Below are 22,711 nucleotides of genomic sequence, written 5' to 3'. Positions count from 1 at the left end.
TCTCACTAGGTCAGGGTATTTAAGCCTCCATATATCCACTAATTCCAATATATCCATGACATTCATGATTTCCTTAAGTGCCTGAGGGTGATAGTTTGCAGTGTGCTTTCCTTTATGGTCCATAGAGGTATTTAAAACTGTATTAAAATCCCCCACCATAATAATAGAGTCTAGTGTTGCTTGTGGAGTTGATAAATTCTTATATATATTTTCAAAGAAGCTTGGATCATCATTATTTGGACCTTATAGGTTAGTAAGCCATATCTGTTTATAGTCCACTAACATATTTAAAATAATTCATTTACCTTGATGATCTGTTTGGACAATTTGCACATCTGGATCAAAATTACTGTTAATTAATATCATCACACCTTTTGAATTTCTTTGCCCATGTGAGAAATACATTTCGCCCCCCCAGTCCTTTTTACACAACTTCATCTAAAATTGTTGAAAGAGTTTCCTGTAAACAATAGATATTATATTCCTTCTCTTTTAGCCAGGTAAATACTGATCGACTTTTCTTATTATCTGCTAAGCCATTACAACTATAACTGGCTATACTTATTTCATCACCATAATGAGACCATAATAATTAATTTAAATTCTATTTATCAAAATATGTCTGTAAACGTACCATTAAAAAGTTATATGATGATTGAGTGACTATATAGCTGTACCATGATATTTGCATTGATACTAAGTAAACCTCCAATTGGTCCCCACTATTCCACCCGCTAAAAGCCCTCCTCATCCCGAGTTGGGTTGTCATCCCAATGCCCGGCAGACCACCCCCGACCCCCCCGGATCCCATAGCACTGGAGAGACCGGGACCCATCCTTCGAAAAGAGCACACAGTGCCACCCACAGAACAGAAACAGACGAACCGCCAAATGCATTTCCATCGCACTCACCTCGATTTTCATTATATACAGCCATTTAAAAAATATATAATAATAAAATATATATACAGTTGAAGTCGGAAGTTTACATACGCCTTAGCCAAATACATTTAAACAAAGTTTTTCACAATTCCTGACAATTAATCCTAGTAAAAATTCCCTGTCTTAGTTCAGTTAGGATCACCACTTTATCTAAGAATGTGAAATGTTAGAATAATAGCAGAGAATCTTTTATTTCTTTCATCACATTCCCAGTGGGTCAGAAGTTTACATACACTCAATTTGTATTTGGTAGCATTGCCTAATTTTTTAAAACTTGGGTCAAACATTTTGGGTAGCCTTCCACAAGCTTCCCACAATAAGTTGGGTGAATTTTGGCCCATTCCTCCTGACAGAGCTGGTGTAACTGTGTCAGGTTTCTAGGCCTCCTTGCTCGCACATGCTTTTTCAGTTCTGCCCACACATTTTCATTAGGATCTAGGTCAGGGCTTTGATGTCCACTCCAATACCTTGACTTTGTTGTCCTTAAGCCATTTTGCCACACATTTGGAAGTATGCTTGGGGTCATTGTCCATTTGGAAGACCCATTTGCGACCAAGATTTAACTTCCTGACTGATGTCTTGAGATGTTTCTTCAATATAGCCAAATAAATTTCCTTCCTCATGATGTATTTTGTGAAGTGCACCAGTCCCTCCTGCAGCAAAGCACCCCCACAACATGATGCTGCCACCCCCGTGCTTGGGACGGTTGGGATGGAGTTCTTCGGCTTGCAAGCCTCCCTCTTTTTCCTTCAAACATAACAATGGTCATTATTGGCAAACAGTTCTGTTTTTGTTTCATCAGACCAGAGGACATCTCTCCAAAAAGTATGCTCTTTGTCCCCATGTGCAGTTGCAAGCAGTGGCTTCTTCCTTGCTGAGCGGCCTTTCAGGTTATGTCGATATAGGACTCATTTTACTGTGGATATAGATACTTTGTACCTGTTTCCTCCAGCATCTTTACAAGGTCATTTGCTGTTGTTCTGGGATTGATTTGCACTTTTCGCACCAAAGTACATTCATCTCTAGGAGACAGAAAGCTTCTCCTTCCTGAGCGGTATGACGGCTGCATGGTCCCATGGTGTTTATACTTGCCTACTATTGTTTGTACAGATTAACATGGTACCTTCAGGTGTTTGGAAATTGCTCCCAAGGATGAACCAGACTTATGGAGGTCTACAATTTTTTTCTGAGGTCTTGGCTGATTTCTTTTGATTTTCCCATGAAATCAAGCAAAGAGGCACTGAGTTTGAAGGTAGGCCTTGAAATACATCCACAGGTACACCTCAAATGGACTCAAATGATGTCAATTAGCCTATCAGAATCTTCTAAAGCCATGACATCATTTTCTGGAATTTTCCAAGCTGTGTAAAGGCACAGTCAACTTAGTGTATGCAAACTTCTGACCCACTGGAATTGTGATACAGTGAAATAATCTGTGTGTAAACAATTGTTGGAAAAATTACTTGTCATGCACAAAGTAGATGTCCTAAACGACTTGCCAAAACAATAGTTTGTTAACAAGAAAGTTGTGGTGGTTGAAAAACATGTAAACGTCCGACTTCAACTGTATATATATATATACACAGTTGAAGTCGGACGTTTACATACACTTAGGTTGGAGTCATTAAAACTTGTTACAATTACCTGGATTTCTGCATAAATTAGTCGGAAAATTTGATCTGATCTTCATCTTAGTCACAACAATAGATTAACACAGTGTGCTTAAACTAATAACACACACATTATTGTATTTTTCTTGTCTATATTGAATACATCATTTTAAAAATCCCAGTGTAGGTTAGAATAAGTATGTGAACCCCTAGGCTAATGACTTTTCCTAAAGCTAATTGGAGTCAGGAGTCAGCTAACCTGGAGTCCAATCAATGAGACAAGATTGGAGATGTTGGTTAGAGCTGCCTTGCCCTATAAAAACACTCACGAAATTTGAGTTTGCTATTCACAAGAAGCATTGCCTGATGTGAACCATTCCTCGAACAAATGATATCTCAGAAGACCTAAGATTAAGAATTGTTGACTTGCATTTAGCTGGAAAGGGTTACAAAAGTATCTCTAAAAGCTTTGATGTTCATCCGTCCACAGTAAGACAAATTGTCTATAAATGTAGAAAGTTCAGCACTGTTGCTACTCTCCCTAGCTGTGGCCGTCCTGCAAAGATGACTGCAGAACACAGTGCAGAATGCTCAATGCGGTTAAGAAGAATCCTAGAGTGTCAGCTAAAGACTTACAGAAATCTCTGGAACATGCTAACATCTCCGTTGACGAGTCTACGATACGTAAAACACAAAACAAGAATGTTGTTCATGGGAAGACACCAGGGAAGAAGCCACTTCTGTCCAAAAAAAACATTGCTGCACGTCTGAAGTTTACTAAAGTGCACCTGGATGTTCCACAGCACTATTGGCAAAATATTCTGTGGACAGATTAAACTAAAGTTTGGAAGGAACACACAACACTGTGGAGAAAAAAAGGCACAGCACACCAACATCTAGGTCTCATCCCAGCTGTAAAGTATGGTGGAGGGAGCATCATGGTTTGGGGCTGCGTTGCAGCTTCAGGGCTTGGACAGCTTGCTATCATCGATGGAAAAATGAATTCCCAAGTTTATCAAGACATTTTGCAGGAGGATGTAATGCTATCTGTCCGCCAATTGAAGCTCAACAGAAGCTGGGTGATGCAACAGGACAACGACCCAAAGCACAGAAGTAAATCAACAACAGAATGGTTTCAACAGAAGAAAATACACCTTCTGGAGTGGCCCAGTCAGAGTCCTGACCTCATCCCGATTTAAAATGCTGTGGCATGACCTCGAACGGTTCACACCAGATATCTTAAGAAAATTGAAACAGTATTGTTAAGAGGAATGGTCCAAAATTCCTCCTGACCGTTGTGCAGGTCTGATCCGCAACTACAGAAAATGTTTGGTTGAGTTTATTGCTGCCAAAGGAGGTTCAACCAATTATTAAATGCAAGGGTTCACATACTTTTTACACCCTACACTGTGAATGTGTACATGTTGTGTTCAATAAAGACATGAAAACGTATACTTGTTTGTGTTATTAGTTTAAGCAGACTATGTTTGTCTAATTTTATGACCAATTTATTCAGAAATCCAGGTAATTCCAAAGGGTTCACATACTTTTTCTTGCCACTGTGGGTTAATGGAGCGTGCATATAGGAGAGGGTCGGATGACTGTGGTGGCTGTTTCAGTTCATTGTCAGGGAGTTGTTGATGCACTCCCATTCAGGTTCAGTGAACTGCTCTAATTCTCTATTGTAAATGCCTTTCGGGAGAATTCCGAAGTGTGCCATGTGATTTAATAAAAAAAGAGGGAGCTGTTTGCTCCTCTGGATAACTGCCAGAACTGAACGCTACTGAAGCAAAACTCCTAAATACATTCCCAGACTAAGGACGGGGACCAGATCTGATAAATGAACAAACAACAAACTGTTCTTCATTCTACAGTGTTGTTTTAAGATACTGATTATTGGTTAAATGACACAATAGGAAAACAAGGACAGGCAGATCATGCAAATTAAAAAGGCAGTTCAAATGGCAGGGGTGGGGGGGCAGTCCAGAGAAAGATCACTTAAAATGTTTGTCTCAAATTTCTTCTCTGCGTTAAAAAAATAAAATCTTAATTTGCCAGCTTTGGCAGCTGACACTTCAGTACTGGCAAAGGGTATGTGTACTGACAGGGGTTGGCCAGTGCATTTGTTGTACCCCTTTTCAGCTCAGTTGTGTAATGTTCAAGACCAAGGTGTGATCGTGTGGCCCTTTCTTTGTAGGCCTTTGTCCTCCTCCTTCCCCTTATACTGGGTGGACAAACTGGTAGACCAGTCTCTGGGAGACGTCAGGCTTGCGGATGATGCCCTTCTTGTAGTACTGCCGTATGGAGCGGCTCAGCTTGTCATAGTTCATCGCTGGACGGTTCTTCCTCCGTCCCCAGAGTCTCGCCACCTGAGCAGAGTCCTCGATTTTGAAAATACCTGGCAGACAGCAGAGTGGGATTAGATATGGAATTAGAATTAGAAATTAGAAAATGATAATAAAAATTAGAAGAGAGAAGAGGATGGATTAATGCAGAGTTGAAAATACTTCTGAACTTATCCCATCCCAGTTCTTGGCGGTCACACAGCCTGCCTGGCTCACCTTTCTCCTTGTTGAGCCAGCGGATGCAGCGTCTGTAGTTGTGGGGCTTGAGGAGCAGCTCTCTGAGGAACTGCCACAGGTGGATGGGCTGGCCTGAGCACGACGAGTCTGCCTCCAACCACAGCTCTTCTCCGCCTGCACAGAGGGGGGAGGGATGAGCACGCACAGACACATATTTGCTAACAAGACTGCACTTTACATGACCCTCTGCTCTTCTACCTAGGAGCTATGAACACAACTGTCACTACTCCTTCCCAAGGGCCAACAACACTCTGGTCCTGGAGAAACGAGATTCATGTCACTTTCTGTCCTAACAAAGCTACTAGAGAAGAGGCCAAACCTACCTGTGATTTTGCTGTCTCCAACTGAACACCTCTCTTTCATCCAGGCAGCTGCGGGGAGAGAAAGAAGGGGATATAAAAAGAGAGAGATTAATTGTTGTATTGTTTGAACAGAATAATACAAGCTTCACTATAGAAAACAGTAGTACAGTATGTGCAGACTGTCTACGCTAGTCATACAGCTACAGTATTATAACACAGCTGACTGTCTACGCTAGTCATACAGCTACAGTATTATAACACAGCTGACTGTCTACGCTAGTCATACAGCTACAGTATTATAACACAGCTGACTGTCTACGCCAGTCATACAGCTACAGTATTATAACACAGCTGACTGTCTACGCTAGTCATACAGCTACAGTATTATAACACAGCTGAATGTCTACGCCAGTCATACAGCTACAGTATTATAACACAGCTGAATGTCTATGACAGTCATACAGCTACAGTATTATAACACAGCTGACTGTCTACACCAGTGATACAGGTACAGTATTATAACACAGCTGACTGTCTACACCAGTGATACAGCTACACTGAGGAAAAATATAAACGCAACATGGAACAATGTCAAAGATTTTACTGAGTTACAGTTCATGTAAGGAAATAGGTAAATCAAAATGAATTCATTAGGCCCTATTCTATGGACTGGGAATACAGATATGCATCTATTGGTCACAGATACCCTTTAAAAAATAGGGGTGTGGATCAGAAAACCACACCATTTGCGTTATGCAGTGCTACACATCTCCTTCGCATAGAGTTGATAAGGCTGTTGATTGTGGCCTGTGGAATGTTGTCCCACTCCTCTTCAATGGCTGTGCGAAGTGGCTGGATATTGGCGTAAATTAGAACACGCTGTCGTACACGTCGATTCAGAGCATCCAAACGTGCTCAATGGGTGACATGTCTGGTGGGTATGCAGGCCGTGGAGGAACTGGAACATTTTCAGCTTTCAGGAATTGCGTACAGATCCTTGCGACATGGGGCTGTGCATTATCATGTTGAAACATGAGATGATGGGAGTGGATGAAAGGCATGACAAATGTCCTCAGGATCTCGTAACAGTATCTCTGTGCATTCAAATTAACATTGATACAATGGGCAGCCATATGCCATATCATAACCCCACCACCACCATGAAGCACTCTATTCGCAATGTTGACAGCAAACTGCTTTCCCACACAACACCATACACAACGTCTGCAATCTGCCTGGTACAGTTCAAAACGGGATTCATCCGTGAGGAGCACAGTTCTCCAGCGTGCAAGCGGCCATCGAAGGTGAGCATTTTCCCATTGAAGTCGGTTGCAACGCCGAACTGCAGTCAGGTCAAGACCCTGGTGAGGACGACGAGTACACAGGTAAGCTTCCCTGAGATGGTTTCTGACAGTTTGTGCAGAAATTTTGGCATTGTGTTGTGTGACAAAACTGCACATTTTAGAGTGTTCTACTATTTTCCCCAGCACAAGGTGCACCTGTGTAATGATCATGCTGTTGAATCAGCTTCTTGATATGCCACACCGGTCAGGTTGATGGGTTATCTTGGCAAAGGAGAAATGCTCACTAACATGGATGTAAACACATTGGTGCACAATGCTTTTTGGTATAGATTATTTCAGCTCATGAAATATGGGACCAACACTTTACATGTTGCGTTTGTATTTGTGTCCAGTGTATTATAGCATACCTGACTGTCCACACCAGTCATACAGTTATTATAACACACCTGACTTCCAGATGTCCAGGTGGGCGTGCAGAGTGTCTCCACACTGAGGGACCCTCTGCCTGAAGTCCTCTTCACTCATGGCACACAGGTCTTTCCCAGTCTGCTCCTGGAAGGTCTTTCCAGCCTGAGGCAGTCTGTACAGATGCTCTGTCCACAGCAACCACTTCTGAACGTTCCCCGAGTTCCACTCCATGGGGTCTGGGGATAACAGATAAAAAAATAAAAAATAAACTTTTTTTTTTGGTTAGTCCCCTATACATCTATATAAACTATTAGCTAGCAGTACTATTAACTAGCAGTAACATTTACGATAACTGTCAACTGCATGTCTGTTGACCTTCAATAGGGAAGGATCTTTTCAGGGTAAAAAAAAATGTGTGTGTGTGTGTGTGTGTGTGTGTGTGTGTGTGTGTGTGTGTGTGTGTGTGTGTGTGTGTGTGTGTGTGTGTGTGTGTGTGTGTGTGTGTGTGTGTGTGTGTGTGTGTGTGTGTGTGTGTGTGTGTGTGTGTGTGAGATCAAAGATCAAGTAACACTGTAGTATAGGGACCACACACACATCTAGCGTCTCTACTGTGTTCATGGTTGTTTTGGTAACCCTCTTTAACTGCCCTGAATAGATCCCTCCCTATATGTATCTATGTATGGATGCAGACATATAGAGACACAAATGCTGTCGGTCAGAGGCCTATCACTGTCTTCATCTCAAGCTGTTTATTTGACTAGTATTTTCTCTGTGAGGTTCACTCTGGGTAAACTCTAATCACAGGCATGAGCTGGGGAGAATGGTGGTTTGCATAAGGTACGGTACTGTTCTGTTGTGTACTCTACAATCGTTTTCATCAGTTGAAACGCACCATGACACCACATTTTCGATACAACAACAGCAGCAGCAGGATGAGGGGCTCTGAGATGTCAGGGTGTGACTGACTGAAGACATCTTACAGTACACATACAGTACTGTATTCCTTCAACCTGCTGTTTGCTTTGCCAGTTGAACAGACCTAACCCAAATACTGTGTACACGGCTGTTGGCAGGCGAGCAACAACGTCATTCCCATTAAGTCCTGTTGGGTATTTGTTAAACGCATGCAAAGGTTGGGATTATATAGATCCTGGAGCAGACAAACATGACTTGCGTCAGAGAGATATCATTCTTCATCGAGCTGTCATCCAGCCATTACCATCTAGCAGCAGGAGTATCTTTTGTCTCAGGGAGACGTGTCTGCTCTGAATCAATATATCAATACCTTTGTCAATACCTGGACAGTAATGCATGAATACGCTAGAATGATCAGCCATGGTGTTCTTAATGCTATTAGATAAAAAGCAGAATCTACCGCACACCCACAGCTGGTTAGTGAAGGTGCTGGAGGCAAAAGGCAAAACTGGAGAAACTGGAAAAAGTCTCTGCACACTTCCAGTCAGATGCACATTCTATGCTATTTTGTTTGTTTTTTCACTTTGTTTGTAACTTATTTTGTACATAATGTTGCTGCTACTGTCTCTTATGCCTTGTTATTGTTATTTTCTTGTGTTACTTTTCATGTAATTATTTTTTTACTTTAGTTTATTTAGTAAATATTTTCTTAACTCTATTTCTTGAACTGCATTGTTGGTTAAGGGCTTGCAAGTAAGCATTTCACGGTAAGGTCTACCCCTGTTGTATTTGGCGCATGTGACAAATACAATTTGATTCGATTTTTCATTTGATTTCTTTAATTATGCCTGAGCTTTCAGTCAGTCGACCTTCTTTTAATGCTCTTGAAAAGGAGACAGGATCATGCAGCGATGGCAGCCATAGAATAACAATTAGGAGAAAGTGCATGGACTATGGTTTGTAGCCCACATCAAATATGAAATGCACAGAATGCTGATGTAACAACCATCAATTAATTGTACATTGGACATGGAATGAGTATCCACCACAGAACATAGCTTCAAACAGAAATATCCATAAACTCTAATAATAATAATTCTAGAATGAGAGTGGCAGCTTACTACAGTACCAGTACCTACCTGGGGTGATGTTGAGCAGCTTGCAGGCCGTCTCGATGTCCTTCAGAACCTCTCCGACCACCATGCTCTGGACTTGTTCCAGGGAGCGCTCCTCCTCCTGGCCCTCTAGCCCCGGGGAGAGCCCCAGGGCCTGGCTGTCGATGACGGGGCACTGCTCTGGCTCCTCCCCGTGCGCCATCCTGGGTACAGGGACAGGCATGGCGCAGGCCAGACCCGGGGAGGCCTCGGACACCTTCACCAGCCAGGCGGCGTCCTCGGTAAAGAGCATGTCGAAGCAGGACAGGTAGAGGCCTGGAAAGCCGCAATGCTCCAGAGCCTCCATGCAGGGCTTGGTGTTCTCCATCTCCCAGGCAGCCCCGGCCCTGTGTCCCATGTTGCTCTCGGGCAGACCTAGGCGGGGCGGTAACGATGGGCTGCTGCCCTCTGATGATAGACTCTCCCCCAGACTCGACATGGCTGCTGCCTCCTGGAATGGAAATGTAGTTTACAATAGTCATGAAGATTTACAGGTCAAAGGTCAAAGTAGTACATCAGTATTTTCTATTTGATATGTTTATATACTGTAGGTGTGGAGATAGAATGCATTGGCCACATTCATAAAGTTTAGATGATGAAATAATGAAAAACAACAGTTTGTCATCAAATGGTGTTTGATCCTGCAACACCATTTCAGCTGAGTGCTATGTGGATAATTCTCTGACACTTTCACATAGCCTACTTGTTGACCCAATGTAAACAAGTGTTTCTTTATTGAAGTGGGAATGAGCAATAGCATGCACTAGCTCTCTTATTTCATATTCAAATCAGTTCAATGTCGGACAGGAAAACGTAAAAGACTCTTTCACTGAAAACTCTGTAAAGAAGATGTTGCCAGTGACCTAAACGAGCTTCCTGATAGCCAAATTGTAAAAACGTTTTGGAATTATTTAAATTATTGACATTCCAAAACAAAGTATTATGAACATATCATTTTATGCAGTAGGTGTTATTCCTGCAGTAAATCAAAATCACAGTACCTTCAAAAAACTATCCGTGCCCAAAGCTCCGGCTGCTAAACATGCAACAGTTTCAAAACTGTAAGAAATCCATCAGAGGGACTGCGGGTGTTAGTCCTCCAGGGGATTGTGGGTGTGAGTCCTCCACGGGATTTTAGGTGTGAGTCCTCCAGGGGATTGTGGGTGTTAGTCCTCCAGGGGATTGTGGGTGTGAGTCCTCCAGGGGATTGTGGGTGTGAGTCCTCCAGGGGATTGTGGGTGTTAGTCCTCCAGGGGATTGTGGGTGTGAGTCCTCCAGGGGATTGTGGGTGTTAGTCCTCCAGGGGGTTGTGGGTGTGAGTCCTCCAGGGGATTGTGGGTGTGAGTCCTCCAGGGGATTGTGGGTGTTAGTCCTCCAGGGGATTGTGGGTGTGAGTCCTCCAGGGGATTGTGGGTGTGAGTCCTCCAGGGGATTGTGGGTGTGAGTCCTCCAGGGGATTGTGGGTGTGAGTCCTCCAGGGGATTGTGGGTGTGAGTCCTCCAGGGGATTGTGGGTGTGAGTCCTCCAGGGGATTGTGGGTGTGAGTCCTCCAGGGGATTGTGGGTGTGAGTCCTCCAGGGGATTGTGGGTGTGAGTCCTCCAGATGGACTGCGGTGCCGGGTGTGACTCCAGAGCACACAGACCAGAGCAGAAACTGAGGTGAGAGAGTGTTTGCTGGGGCTCTTTAAGTGTGTCTGGAGCCAAGTGAAGAAATGACTGGTGAAATGACCCTGAAGATATTCACTGCACAGTGCACAGCACCAGCAGGACAGGCATGGTGCAAAACGGATTTGACTGAGTCTCTTACTTGTGGGTCATTGGCCTAGAATGGGTTGTGACTTTGGGGTAGGTGACTTGTATTGAGGCCTAAAGCGGTATGACTGCCTGCCTTTGCCTTTCAAGGTGCCATTCCCGCAGTCCTTTGACTCCACTGTCAGCTGGAGTTTTTAATGAAAGAAAGATGATGTGGAGGAGAAGACAACTCAAATATGGCGTGACGATGGGCTGGTGTTGTCTGCTCAGGAAAAGTTTCAGAAGAATTTGGAGGAATTTGTATTTCTTGTGTCAATTCACTCCGTTTACGTACATGTTGGTTTCAGTAGTTTGCCCTGCCTCATGTAAAATGTCCCAGAGGTATTTCTCAACACGTGACCTGAACAGGAAAAATGCCCCCTTGCCTTTAGAACATTTTCTTCACAGGTGCATTTCTACTGGTGTTAAAGTTCCATCCTAAGTCAACATCAGAGGATGCCAGTGTAATCACAGGATGACCTCACTTATGGTTAAGTGTACCTGGCTACCTGCTGCCACAGGTTGTAGAACGGAAGGAGCAGAGGTGTCATACAGACAGGGTTATCAGTAGTTGTGTTAAAGGATGCCTGCTCTCACATAGCACATGCTCAAAGAGTGACATGCTTTGTTTGTCCAAAGAGACTGTTAGCCAAGGTATTAATAAAACAGCTATAACACTACCGTGCCACACCCAGCAACAGCCACCGAAGCCATCAATAAGGAAAATTGATTGAAGTTTATCAATTTTTCCACTTGTTATATTGTTGTTTATCAAAGAAACGAAGAAACTGTTGTCATAGAATATTCCCTGGGGTGGGAAAAAGGCTTATTTAGCATTACTCAAATGATCCCTGCAGGAATACACTTGACAGACCTACAACAGCTCTGTATCAGTCTCAGGGCTGTAATCACCCTAAAGGAAATGAAGTTATCCTCCCCAAAATAGTTCTACTCTCTCTTCTATCTCTCTCTATTTCTCTATTCTCTGTGTCTCCAACCCCCAGTCTACCCCCTCCCCCATTCCTCCTTTTATCTCCCAATGTCCCGCTAAGGGTCTAGGGATAACCCACTGTGTTTTCCCTTCATCAGGAGTCAGATTAAAAAGCGCCAGGCAGTGTACCGGCCAGCCTGCTGTGTGTCCACTCTCCTCTGTAACAGCTTGCGCTAAGCCCATTAGTCTGGCAAATGTAGCCATGTTAGCTTTTTCCAAAAGGAGAGGGGACGGGAGAAAGAGGCGCAAACATGCTCCCCAGGGGAAGGATTAAGGGCCTGCCTGATCTCTAAATGAGTTTGGTCAAGATGGTGATATTCATTTCAGGAGAATTAGGCTCTGCTCCATTTGCTGGCCAGGTCAGACACACAGTCAGAGGGACTATAGATGTGAAGGCAGCCATCCTCCCTGGTAACCATCCAGAATAGGCCTTAGACACACAGTCAGAGGGACTATAGATGTGAAGGCAGCCATCCTCCCTGGTAACCATCCAGAATAGGCCTTAGACATACAGTCAGAGGGACTATAGATGTGAAGGCAGCCATCCTCCCTGGTAACCATCCAGAATAGGCCTTAGACACACAGTCAGAGGGACTATAGATGTGAAGGCAGCCATCCTCCCTGGTAACCATCCAGAATAGGCCTTAGACATACAGTCAGAGGGACTATATCCGTGAAGGCAGCCATCCTCCCTGGTAACCATCCAGGGCAGGCCTTAGACACACAGTCAGAGGGACTATATCCGTGAAGGCAGCCATCCTCCCTGGTAACCATCCAGGGCAGGCCTTAGACACACAGTCAGAGGGACTATAGATGTGAAGGCAGCCATCCTCCCTGGTAACTAAATTCATTCCTCTTTCTTTTCTTTCTTGGCTTACTCTGCATCTCAGCTTGATGTTCAGCTAGAGTCTCTGTGGTTCCTAACCAGCTTTACTATGACAGGTCCTCTATGGAGACATGTAGTATGTAGGATGGGTGGTCAGGTTAAGAAACACTTATTGTTTTGGGTCCTATCCCTATGAGAAGCTCATTAAGGCAAAACTTTCTTTAATATAAATAATATGTTTAACATTAAGTACTGTATATCCAAAGGTTTTTCCATTTCAATATTAGGATGCTAGTGACTAGTGACTTTCTCAGGAACAGGAGTCAAATACCCTGACTGCTTGGTCTTTTACAAGACTGTTGAATCTGGTTTAAAATGACTCTTTGAGACAAAAGTTGTCATAAGTACTAGATATAGGGAAATGCAACAGTCACCACATTTCCCTTGTTAAGTCCTCTCCCTGTGCTCCTCCAAAGAGCTCCCTTGTTTGATTTTGGGGTTAAAGAAGTATATATAGTCAGGCATGTTTGCTGTGTGTGTAAATGTGTACGGTTTAAAGAGAGATCTGGAGCCTCAGGGATTCGTTGTCATTGTTTCTCATGGGAAACTTGGAACCAACGAATGAAAGAACAGTTCCGAGACTAAAGAAAAGAAGAAAATGATTGCGCTCTACGGCAGGCTCCTACCCCAACAAGAGAATGCTGGGAAGCTACATATACCCAGCAAAGTCTGCTGTTCCCAGGAAATAGTCTTTGCTGAGAGAAATATAACCTAATACAGCCATTTGACTCTCCTTACACCCTGTCATAATGTTTTTATTTAACCTTTATTTAACCAGGAACTCCAATTGAGGTCAGAGGAAATCTTTAACACCAGGTGTTTTATATGAGGTCTATTCAAAAAGTAAAGACCCAAGAAGCTTGTGTCAATAATGAAGAGATATTGAAAACACATTAAAAAAATGACAATATGTGTGCAGAGAAAAGTACAATGAATGGGACTCATTTTAAATATTCGTGGTGAGAGTTCACAATAGATCATTGTGTCATTATTTAGATCAGTCATTCAGTAACAATTGAAATCTTTCTAACAATGACACAAACATGTTCTGTCCCCTAGCTCTCTTCCCAACTGAGGGCATACATCTCACACTATTAAACTTCAAACGGGGAAGTCTTGGAATGAGTAAAATATCTGTATACCTCTGGCCCTTCTTTGGATACTGTGTTAACTAACCTCCAGACGGGCTTCAATGCCATATAACTCTCCTTCCGTGGACTCCAACTGCTCTTAAATGCAAGTAAAACGAAATGCATGCTATTCAACCGATCGCTGCCAGCACCTGCCCGCCAGTCCAGCATCACTGCTCTGAACGGTTCTGACTTAGAATATGTGGACAACTACAAATACCTAGGTGTCTGGTTAGACTGTAAACTCTCCTTCAAGACTCACATTAAGCATCTCCAATCCAAAATTAAATCTAGAATCGGCTTCCTATTTTGCAACAAAGCATCTTTCACTCATGCTGCCAAACATACCCTCATAAAATTGACCCTCCTACCGATCCTCGACTTTGGCGATGTCATTTACAAAATAGCCTCCAACACTCTACTCAACAAATTGGATGCAGTCTATCACAATGCCAACCGTTTTGTCACCAAAGCCCCATATACTACCCACCACTGCGACCTGTACGCTCTCGTTGGCTGGCCCTCACTTCATACTCGTCGCCAAACCCACTGGCTCCAGGTCATCTACAAGACCCTGCTAGGTAAAGCCCCGCCTTATCTCAGCTCACTGGTCACCATAGCAGCACCCACCCATAGCACGCGCTCCAGCAGGTATATCTCACTGGTCACCCCCAAAGCCAATTCTTACTTTGGCCGCCTTTCCTTCCAGTTCTCTGCTGCCAATGACTGGAAGGAACTGCAAAAATCACTGAAGCTGGAGACTCATATCTCCCTCACTAGCTTTAAGCACCAGCTGTCAGAGCAGCTCACAGATCACTGCACCCATCTGTAAATAGCCCATCCAACTACCTCATCCCCATACTGTATTTATTTATTTATCTTGCTCCTTTGCACCCCAGTATCTCTACTTGCACATTCATCTTCTGCACATCAACCATTCCAGTGTTTAATTGCTATATTGTAATTACTTCTCCACCATGGCCTATTTACTGCCTTTACCTCCCTTATCCTACCTAATTTGCAAATCAAATCAAATCAAAGTTTATTTGTCACGTGCACCGAATACAACAGTGAAATGCTTACTTACAGGCTCTAGCCAATAGTGCAAAAATGTATTAGGTGAACAATAGGTAGGTAAAGAAATAAAACAACAGTAAAAAGACAGGCTATATACAGTAGCGAGGCTATAAAAGTAGCGAGGCTACATACAGACACCGGTTAGTCAGGCTGATTGAGGTAGTATGCACATGTAGATATGGTTAAAGTGACTATGTATATATGATGAACAGAGAGCAGCAGTAGCGTAAAAGAGGGGTTGGCGGGTAGTGGGTGGTACACAATGCAGATAGTCCGGTTAGCCAATGTGTGGGAGCACTGGTTGGTCGGCCCAATTGAAGTAGTATGTACATGAATGTATAGTTAAAGTGACTATGCATATATGATAAACAGAGAGTAGCATCGTAAAAAGAGGGGTTGGGGGGGCAAACAATGCAAATAGTCCGGGTAGCCATTTGATTACCTGCACACACTGTATATAGACTTTTTCTACTGTATTATTGACTGTATGTTTGTTTATTCCATGTGTAACTCTGTGTTGTTGTATGTGTGCTTTGCTTTATCTTGGCCAGGTCGCAGTTGTAAATAAGAATTTGTAATTGTTCTCAACTAGCCTACCTGGTCAAATAAGGGTGAAGAAAAATAGAAAATTAAAAATAATATTAATCAGTCTAGAATTGTTTTTGTGGACATAAATATTTTGGGGATGACCAATAACACAGAAACAAACTGTAATTGCAGAAAACAGTAAAAGCTGAAAAAAACTTCTTGACTCACTGTCTAATTAATTTGAATCAACCATGATGACTGTATCACCCAGGAGCATTCACATATACTGTATATTTGCATGTGAAGCATGAGAAAGCATGTCCCTGGGACACATTTCTGGACATATTTCCTATTGACTTTCCAAGGAAGTCTCTTGAGTTATTCCCCTCTTTCTTTATGGACACCTGGAAAGACCCCAGAAAGGTAAGCAAGAATCAAGAAGCATTTCATCACCATGTACAGTACCTCTAATATATTAATTGTGACATATCCCTACTGCAGGTGACTGCATGTTATGGAAGCCCAGTATCCCCTTACCATTTCCAGGGTAACAATGCCCTCTGGTATAAATCAATCAATGAACAATAGTGGTTGAATCTACATGACTGGATCTGAATGAGGGATGTTGGTTTTTATTTCCTTGCTTAGAAGGGATTGGTATGAACTAGAGCGAATGGTTTCTTTCTGTGTCACGCTATTTTGCTATTCTTGTGACAGGGCAATTTCCACCTGCAATGGCATCAGGCCAGGATCTTCAGAGAGGGGTGGCTACAGTTACCTTTTTTTATATTTTGAAAATATTTGAGTGCTGATTTATTACCCTGAATTGGATGTTTTGAGTGTGGAGAGCTATTGAGCACCTGCACCCTTTATCTTTTCTATCTCTGAAAAGGTTGTGGGCGAAATGCACTTTGTTATTTATTTTGAGACATATTCATGTGCTATGGTGTTATGAGTTGGGTAGCAGACAAACCAAAACAGCTACTTTTCTGTACAACCTAAATCCATCAGGTGCCTGTACTTTTCTGTACAACCTAAATCCATCAGGTGCCTGTACTTTTCTGTACAACCTAAATCCATCAGGTGCCTGTACTTTTCTGTACAACCTAAATCCATCAGGTGCCTGTACTTTTCTGTACAACCTAAATCCATCAGGTGCCTGTACTTTTCTGTACAACCTAAATCCATCAGGTGCCTGTACTTTTCTGGACTCATTTTTATTACTGTTGGGATCCTCCAGTATCTCTTATTGGAAAGATACTTTGCATATTATGGCAGATAAATCGGTTTGTGGCCACATTTGTGATTGAATGGTGATTATTATATTGATTGACAAACATCCAAAATACACAGATGGATGCAATAGCACAGATTCTGTAGTATCTTAATGTTGAATAAAATACAATAAACGAAAATACCACAATTGTTTGGTATGACTCAGGAAATTAGAATATTTACATCTTTATCAGCATAAGAGCTACAAACTGTATGTGTCTGACAGTGTTGGGTCATAGTGAGCTACATTTAGTTAAACTAGTCATTTAACAACATTTTGCTGTAGCTTGGTGGTAGTTTAACTAAATTAAAATCTTGGTGGTGTTTGTCAGTACTTGATACGTTTTTTACCACATAGCGCTGCAGCTAACTACTGGAACTATTATTATCATTATTTTATTTTTTTAGCTAACTACTGGAACTACACACCACACTAAAAATAAAATGTGGGTGAAGTAATAATAATTTCCTTTAGTTTTGGCATCAGACCTGCCTAATTCTCACTTGAAACATTGTTTTTGTGTTTAATACACTAAATTACACTTTCTGTTAACATATGACCCAAAGTGATCTGTTCTTGCAATTTGTAGTCAGATTTACATATAATAAGTATTTTGGATGCAGTGACCTACACTGAACAAAAATACAAACGCAATATGCAATAATTTCAAAGATTTTACTGAGTTACAGTTCATATAAAGAAATCAGTCAATTGAAATAAATTCATTAGGCCCCAGATACGCATCTGTTGGTCACAGATAGCAATTTTTTTTTAAAGGTAGGGACATGGAATTGAAAACCAGTCAGTATCTGGTGTGACCACCATTTGCCTCATGCAGCGCGACACATCTCCTTCTCATATAGTTGATCAGGCTGTTGATTGTGGCCTGTGGAATGTTGTCCCACTCCTCTTCAATGGCTGTGCAAAGATGCTGGATATTGGCAGGAACTGGAACACACTGTTGTACACGTCAATCCAAAGGATCCCAAACGTACTCAATGGGTGACATGTCTGGTGAGTATGCAGGCCATGGAAGAACTGGGGCATTTTCAGCTTCCAGGAATTGTGTATAGATCCTTGCGACATGTGGCCATGCATTATCATGCTGAAACATGAGGTGATGGCGGCGGGTGAATGGCACGACAATGGGCCTCAGGATCTCGTCACGGCTTCTCCGTTCATTCAAATGGTCATCGATAAAATGCAATTGTGTTCGTTGTCCGTAGCTTATGCCTGCCCATACCATAACTCCCCGCCACCATGGTGCACTCTGTTCACAACGTTGACATCAGCGAACCGCTTGTCCACACGACGCCGTACACACTGTCTGCTATCTGCCCGGTACAGTTGAAACCGGGATTCATCTGTGAAGAGCACAAGTCTCCAGCATGCCAGTGGCCATCAAAGGTGAGCATTTGCCCACTGAAGTGGATTACGACGCCGAACTGCAGTCAGGTCAAGACCCTGGTGAGGACGACAAGCACGCAGATCAGCTTTCCTGAGACGGTTTTTGCAAACCCACAGTTCCAACAGCTGTCCGGGTGGCTAGTCTCAGACGATCCCGCAGGTAAAGAAGCCGGATGTGGAGGTCCTGGACTGGTGTGGTTACATGTGGTCTGCGGTTGTGAGGTTGGTTGGACATACTGCCAAATTCTCTAAAACGACTTGGAGGCGGATTATGGTAGAGAAATTAACATTCAATTATCTGGCAACAGCTCTGGTGGACATTCCTGCAGTCAGCATGACAATTGCACTTTCCCTCAAAACTTTAGACATCTGTGGCATTGTGTTGTGTGACAAAACTGCACATTTTAGAGTGGCCTTTTATTGTCCCCAGCACAAGGTGCACCTGTTTAATGATCATGGTGTTTAAACAGCTTCTTGATAAGGCACACCTGTCAGGTGGATGGATTATCTTGGCAAAGGAGAAATGCTCACTAACAGGGATGTAAACACATTTGTTCACAACATTTTTGAGAATATGCTTTCTGTGCGTACAGTATGGAACATTTCTGGGATCTTTTATTTCAGCTCATGAAACATGGGACAGACACTTTACATGTTGAGTTTATATTTTTGAGGGTAGTTTCTTAAGGGTAGTTTTAGTGTAGCTTAACTTCTTCCAGTGTGAAGTAATTGGTAGCATGGCAAACTATATTTTCGGAGTAGCTTCCCTAATGGTGCTTGATCTCTCTTCATAAAACATAACCCCATAGACCTTTACCCCATAAGACACAGTGCCTTCATAAAGTGTTCATACCCCTTGACTTGATTCCACATTTTGTTGTGCTACAGCCTGACTTCAAAATAAATTCTACACACAATAACCCGTAATAACAAAGTGAAAACATTATTTAAGATTTTTTTCACAATACTTTTTAGAAGCACCTTTGGCAGCGATTACAGCTGTGAGTCTTTCTGGGTAAGTGTATAAGAGCTTTCAAAGGCTGAAATTTGCCCATTATTCTTCTCAAAATTCTTAAAGCTCTGTCAAATTGGTTGTTGATCATTGCTAGACAACCATTTTCAGGTCTGCCATAGATTTTAAAGTAGATTTAAGTCAAACCTGGCCACTCAGGAACATTCAATGTCGTTTTGGTAAGCAACTCCAGTGTTTTTGGCCTTGTGTTTTAGGTTATTGTCCTGCTGAAAGGTGAATTCATCTCCCAGTGTCTGTTGGAAAGCAGACTGAACCAAGAGTTCCTCTAAGATTTTGCCTGTGCTCGAAAATGCTTGAAAATATGGATAGTGGTACTCAGTAATGTGTTGCATTGGATTTGGCCCAAACATAACACTTTGTATTCAGGACAAAATGTTAATTGCTTCGCAACATTTTTTGCAGTATTACAGAATAGTTTTCATTCTGTACAGGCTTCCTTCTTTTCACTCTGTCAATTAGGTTAGTATTGTGGAGTAACTACAATGTTGTTAATCCATCCTCAGTTTTGTCCAATCACAGCCATTCAACTCTGTAACTGTTATGGCCTCATGGTGAAATCCCTGAGCAGTTTCCTTCCTTATGTTTTGAAAGGCTGGTCATGGCTCACAACAACACCATTATCCCAGAAACCCTAGACCCACTCCAATTTGCATACCGCCCCAACAGATTCACAGATGATGTAATCTCTATTGCACTCCACACTGCCCTTTCCCACCTGGACAAAAGAAACACCTATGTGAGAATGCTGTTCATTGACTACAGCTCAGTGTTCGACTCCATAGTGCCCTCAAAGCTCATCACTAAGCTAAGGACCCTGGGACTAAACACCTCCCTCTGCAACTGGATCCTGGACTTCCTGACGGGCCGCCCCCAGGTAGTAAAGGTAGACAACAACACATCTGCTACGCTGATCCTCAACTTGGGGGCCCCTTTGGGGTGCGTGCTCTGTCCCCTCCTGTACTCCCCATTCACCCATGACTGCATGGTCAAGCACGACTCCAACACCATCATTAAGTTTTCCTACGACACAACAGTGGTAGGCCTGATCACCAACAACAGTGGGACAGCCTATAGGTCAGACACCTTGAAGTGTGGTGCCAGGACAACAACCTCTCCCTCAAGGTGATCAAGATAAAGGAGATGATCGTGTACTACAGGAAAATGAGGGCATGGCCCCATTCTCATCAACGGGGCTGTAGTGGAGCAGGTTGAGAGCTTCCTTGGTGTCCACATCACCAACAAACTATCATGGTGCAAACACACCAAGAAAGTTGTGAAGAGGGCACAACAACGCCTATTCCCCCTCATGAGACTGAAAAGATTTGGCATGGGTCCTCAGATCCTCAAAATGTTTTACAGCTGCACCATTGAGAGCATCCTGACTGGTTGCATCACAGCCTGGTATGGCAACTGTTCAGCCTCCGACCCCAAGGCACTACAGAGGGTAGTGCGTACGGCCCAGTACATCACTAGGGCAAAACTTCCTGCCATCCAGGACCTCTTTACCAGGCGGTGTCAGAGGACGGCCCTAAAAATTGCCTAAGACTCCAGCCACCCTAGTCATAGACTGTTCTCTCTGCTACTGCACGGCAAGCGGTACCGGAGTGCCAACTCTAGGTCCAAAAGGCTTCTTAAAAGCTTCTACCCCCAAGCCGTAAGATTGCTGAACAGCTAATCAAATGGCTACCCGGACTATTTGCATTTTTTTACGCTGCTACTGACTGTTTATTATCTGTTATCTATGCATAGTCACTTTACCCTTACCTACATGTACATATTACCTCGACTAACCTGTACCCCCGCACATTGACTCGGTACCGGTACTCCCTGTACATAGCCTCGTTATTATTTTATTGTTGCTCTTTTATTTTTTACTTTAGTTTATTTAGTAAATATTTTTCTTCACATTTAGTTTTCTTAAAACTCCATTGTTGGTTATATAAGTAAGACTTTCACGGTCAGGTTGTATTCGGCGCATGTGACAAAGAAAATGTGAAGTATGCCTGTATCTTTGTAGTGACTGGGTGTATTGATACACCATCAAAAGTGCAATTAATAACTTCACCATGCTCAAAGGGATATTTAATGTCTGCTTTATTTAATTTGACCCAATAACCAATAGGTGCCGTAAATTGGAAAATCTCCCTGGTTTTTGTGGTTGAATCTGTGTTTGAACATCACTTACAGACAATTGTATGTGTGGGGTACAGAGATGAGGTAGTCATTCAAAATCATGTTAAACACTACTATTTCACACAGAGTGAGTCTCATGTATCTTATTAAGTGACTTGTTCAGAATTTTTTTACTACTGAATTTATTTAGGCTTGCCATAACAAATGGATTGAAGACTTATTGACTCAAGACATTTTCGCTTTTCATTTTCTTTCTTTTTTTTCCATAATTCCACTTTGACATTATGGGGGTATTGTATTTAGACGAGTGACAAAATAAAACTATTTTTTTAATCCATTTTAAATTCAGGCTGTAACACAACAAATGTGGAAAAAAGTAAAGGAGTGTGAATACTTTCTGAAGGCACTTTCTTTCTGAAAACATACAATAAGACCAACACAGAGTGAACAGCACATGATAAATCAGCCATAAGAACACACCCTGGAGCCAGTTCTGTTTCTCTTTTTTTTCTTACACACAGACCCCACAGAAAGTGAATGCCGACTACCTGTCCAACTCCTTACCTGGGCCAAGGTGTGCTGGTCTCTGGGTGGTCTCTGGCAAGGATGAGACTATTGCTGAGTGTAGACAGGACAGGCCAGCAACAGATGTAATGCAGACTAGTGGTGATGATGACGTCTGGTCCAGTTAGCCCAGACTCCTCTTCTGTTAGCCTGCAGGTGTCTGGTGTTTTCTGATGGGCCAGGAGATGCACCAGGCAGGAAGGCAAGCAGGTACCAGGTAGGGCAGGCAGGCAGGCCTCTATGTCACCCAGAAGACTGATGAAGAATCGTCTGCATTGGGACCTGAGGGCTGAGGCTGTCTCCTAGACTCTACTAGATCGCTCACAAGACTTGAAAGGTGCAGCCTAAAAGCACACCAAGGCTAACTTACGCTATTGGTGACACTATACCTACTGTGGGTGTGACAGTGGGAGAGCAAGAGCGTGTGAAGGAATTTCAGTTCCATTGGCTGCAGGTCATATTTATACTAGGGCAGCCTTGTTTACCTATGCACACAGTGTGTGTGTGTGTGTGTGTGTGTGTGTGTGTGTGTGTGTGTGTGTGTGTGTGTGTGTGTGTGTGTGTGTGTGTGTGTGTGTGTGTGTGTGCGTGCGTGCGTGCGTGCGTGCGTGCGTGCGTGCGTGCGTGCGTGCGTGCGTGCGTGTGTGTGAGCTGACCCCAGCCCACTCCTCCCAAAATA

At 42.9% G+C, this 22,711-nt stretch overlaps 1 protein-coding gene across 1 annotated transcript; it reads right to left on the bottom strand.

Moving 5' to 3' along the window:
• Positions 1-891: 891 nt before the first annotated feature.
• Positions 892-22,449, bottom strand: LOC139554312 (SAM pointed domain-containing Ets transcription factor-like). Its single transcript, XM_071367074.1, has 6 exons — positions 22,033-22,449; positions 9,202-9,667; positions 7,186-7,383; positions 5,457-5,504; positions 5,113-5,247; positions 892-4,949 (listed from the first exon to the last, which is right to left on the bottom strand). Exons 2-6 carry the CDS (start codon positions 9,653-9,655, stop codon positions 4,771-4,773), a joined length of 1,014 nt encoding a protein of 337 aa, XP_071223175.1. The 5' UTR covers positions 9,656-9,667; positions 22,033-22,449; the 3' UTR covers positions 892-4,770.
• Between the last annotated feature and the right edge of the window lie 262 nt (positions 22,450-22,711).

The sequence above is a fragment of the Salvelinus alpinus genome, chromosome 2 (genome assembly GCF_045679555.1).
Source record: "Salvelinus alpinus chromosome 2, SLU_Salpinus.1, whole genome shotgun sequence".
NCBI classification, from domain to species: Eukaryota; Metazoa; Chordata; class Actinopteri; order Salmoniformes; family Salmonidae; genus Salvelinus; species Salvelinus alpinus.
The sequence above is the reverse complement of the archived record's forward strand: the minus strand, read 5'-3'. Positions and strand labels throughout refer to the sequence as shown.

What these genes read in the sequence shown, in the direction of transcription:
- LOC139554312 (XM_071367074.1), bottom strand. Translation starts at nt 9,655, where the DNA reads ATGTCGAGTCTGGGGGAGAGTCTATCATCAGAGGGCAGCAGCCCATCG. An exon ending in TGGAGACAGCAAAATCACAG is followed by an intron (nt 5,248 to 5,456) that starts GTAGGTTTGGCC and finishes CCCTCTGTGCAG; the next exon opens with GCGGAGAAGAGCTGTGGTTG. An exon ending in CTGGCTCAACAAGGAGAAAG is followed by an intron (nt 4,950 to 5,112) that starts GTGAGCCAGGCA and finishes GCTGTCTGCCAG; the next exon opens with GTATTTTCAAAATCGAGGAC.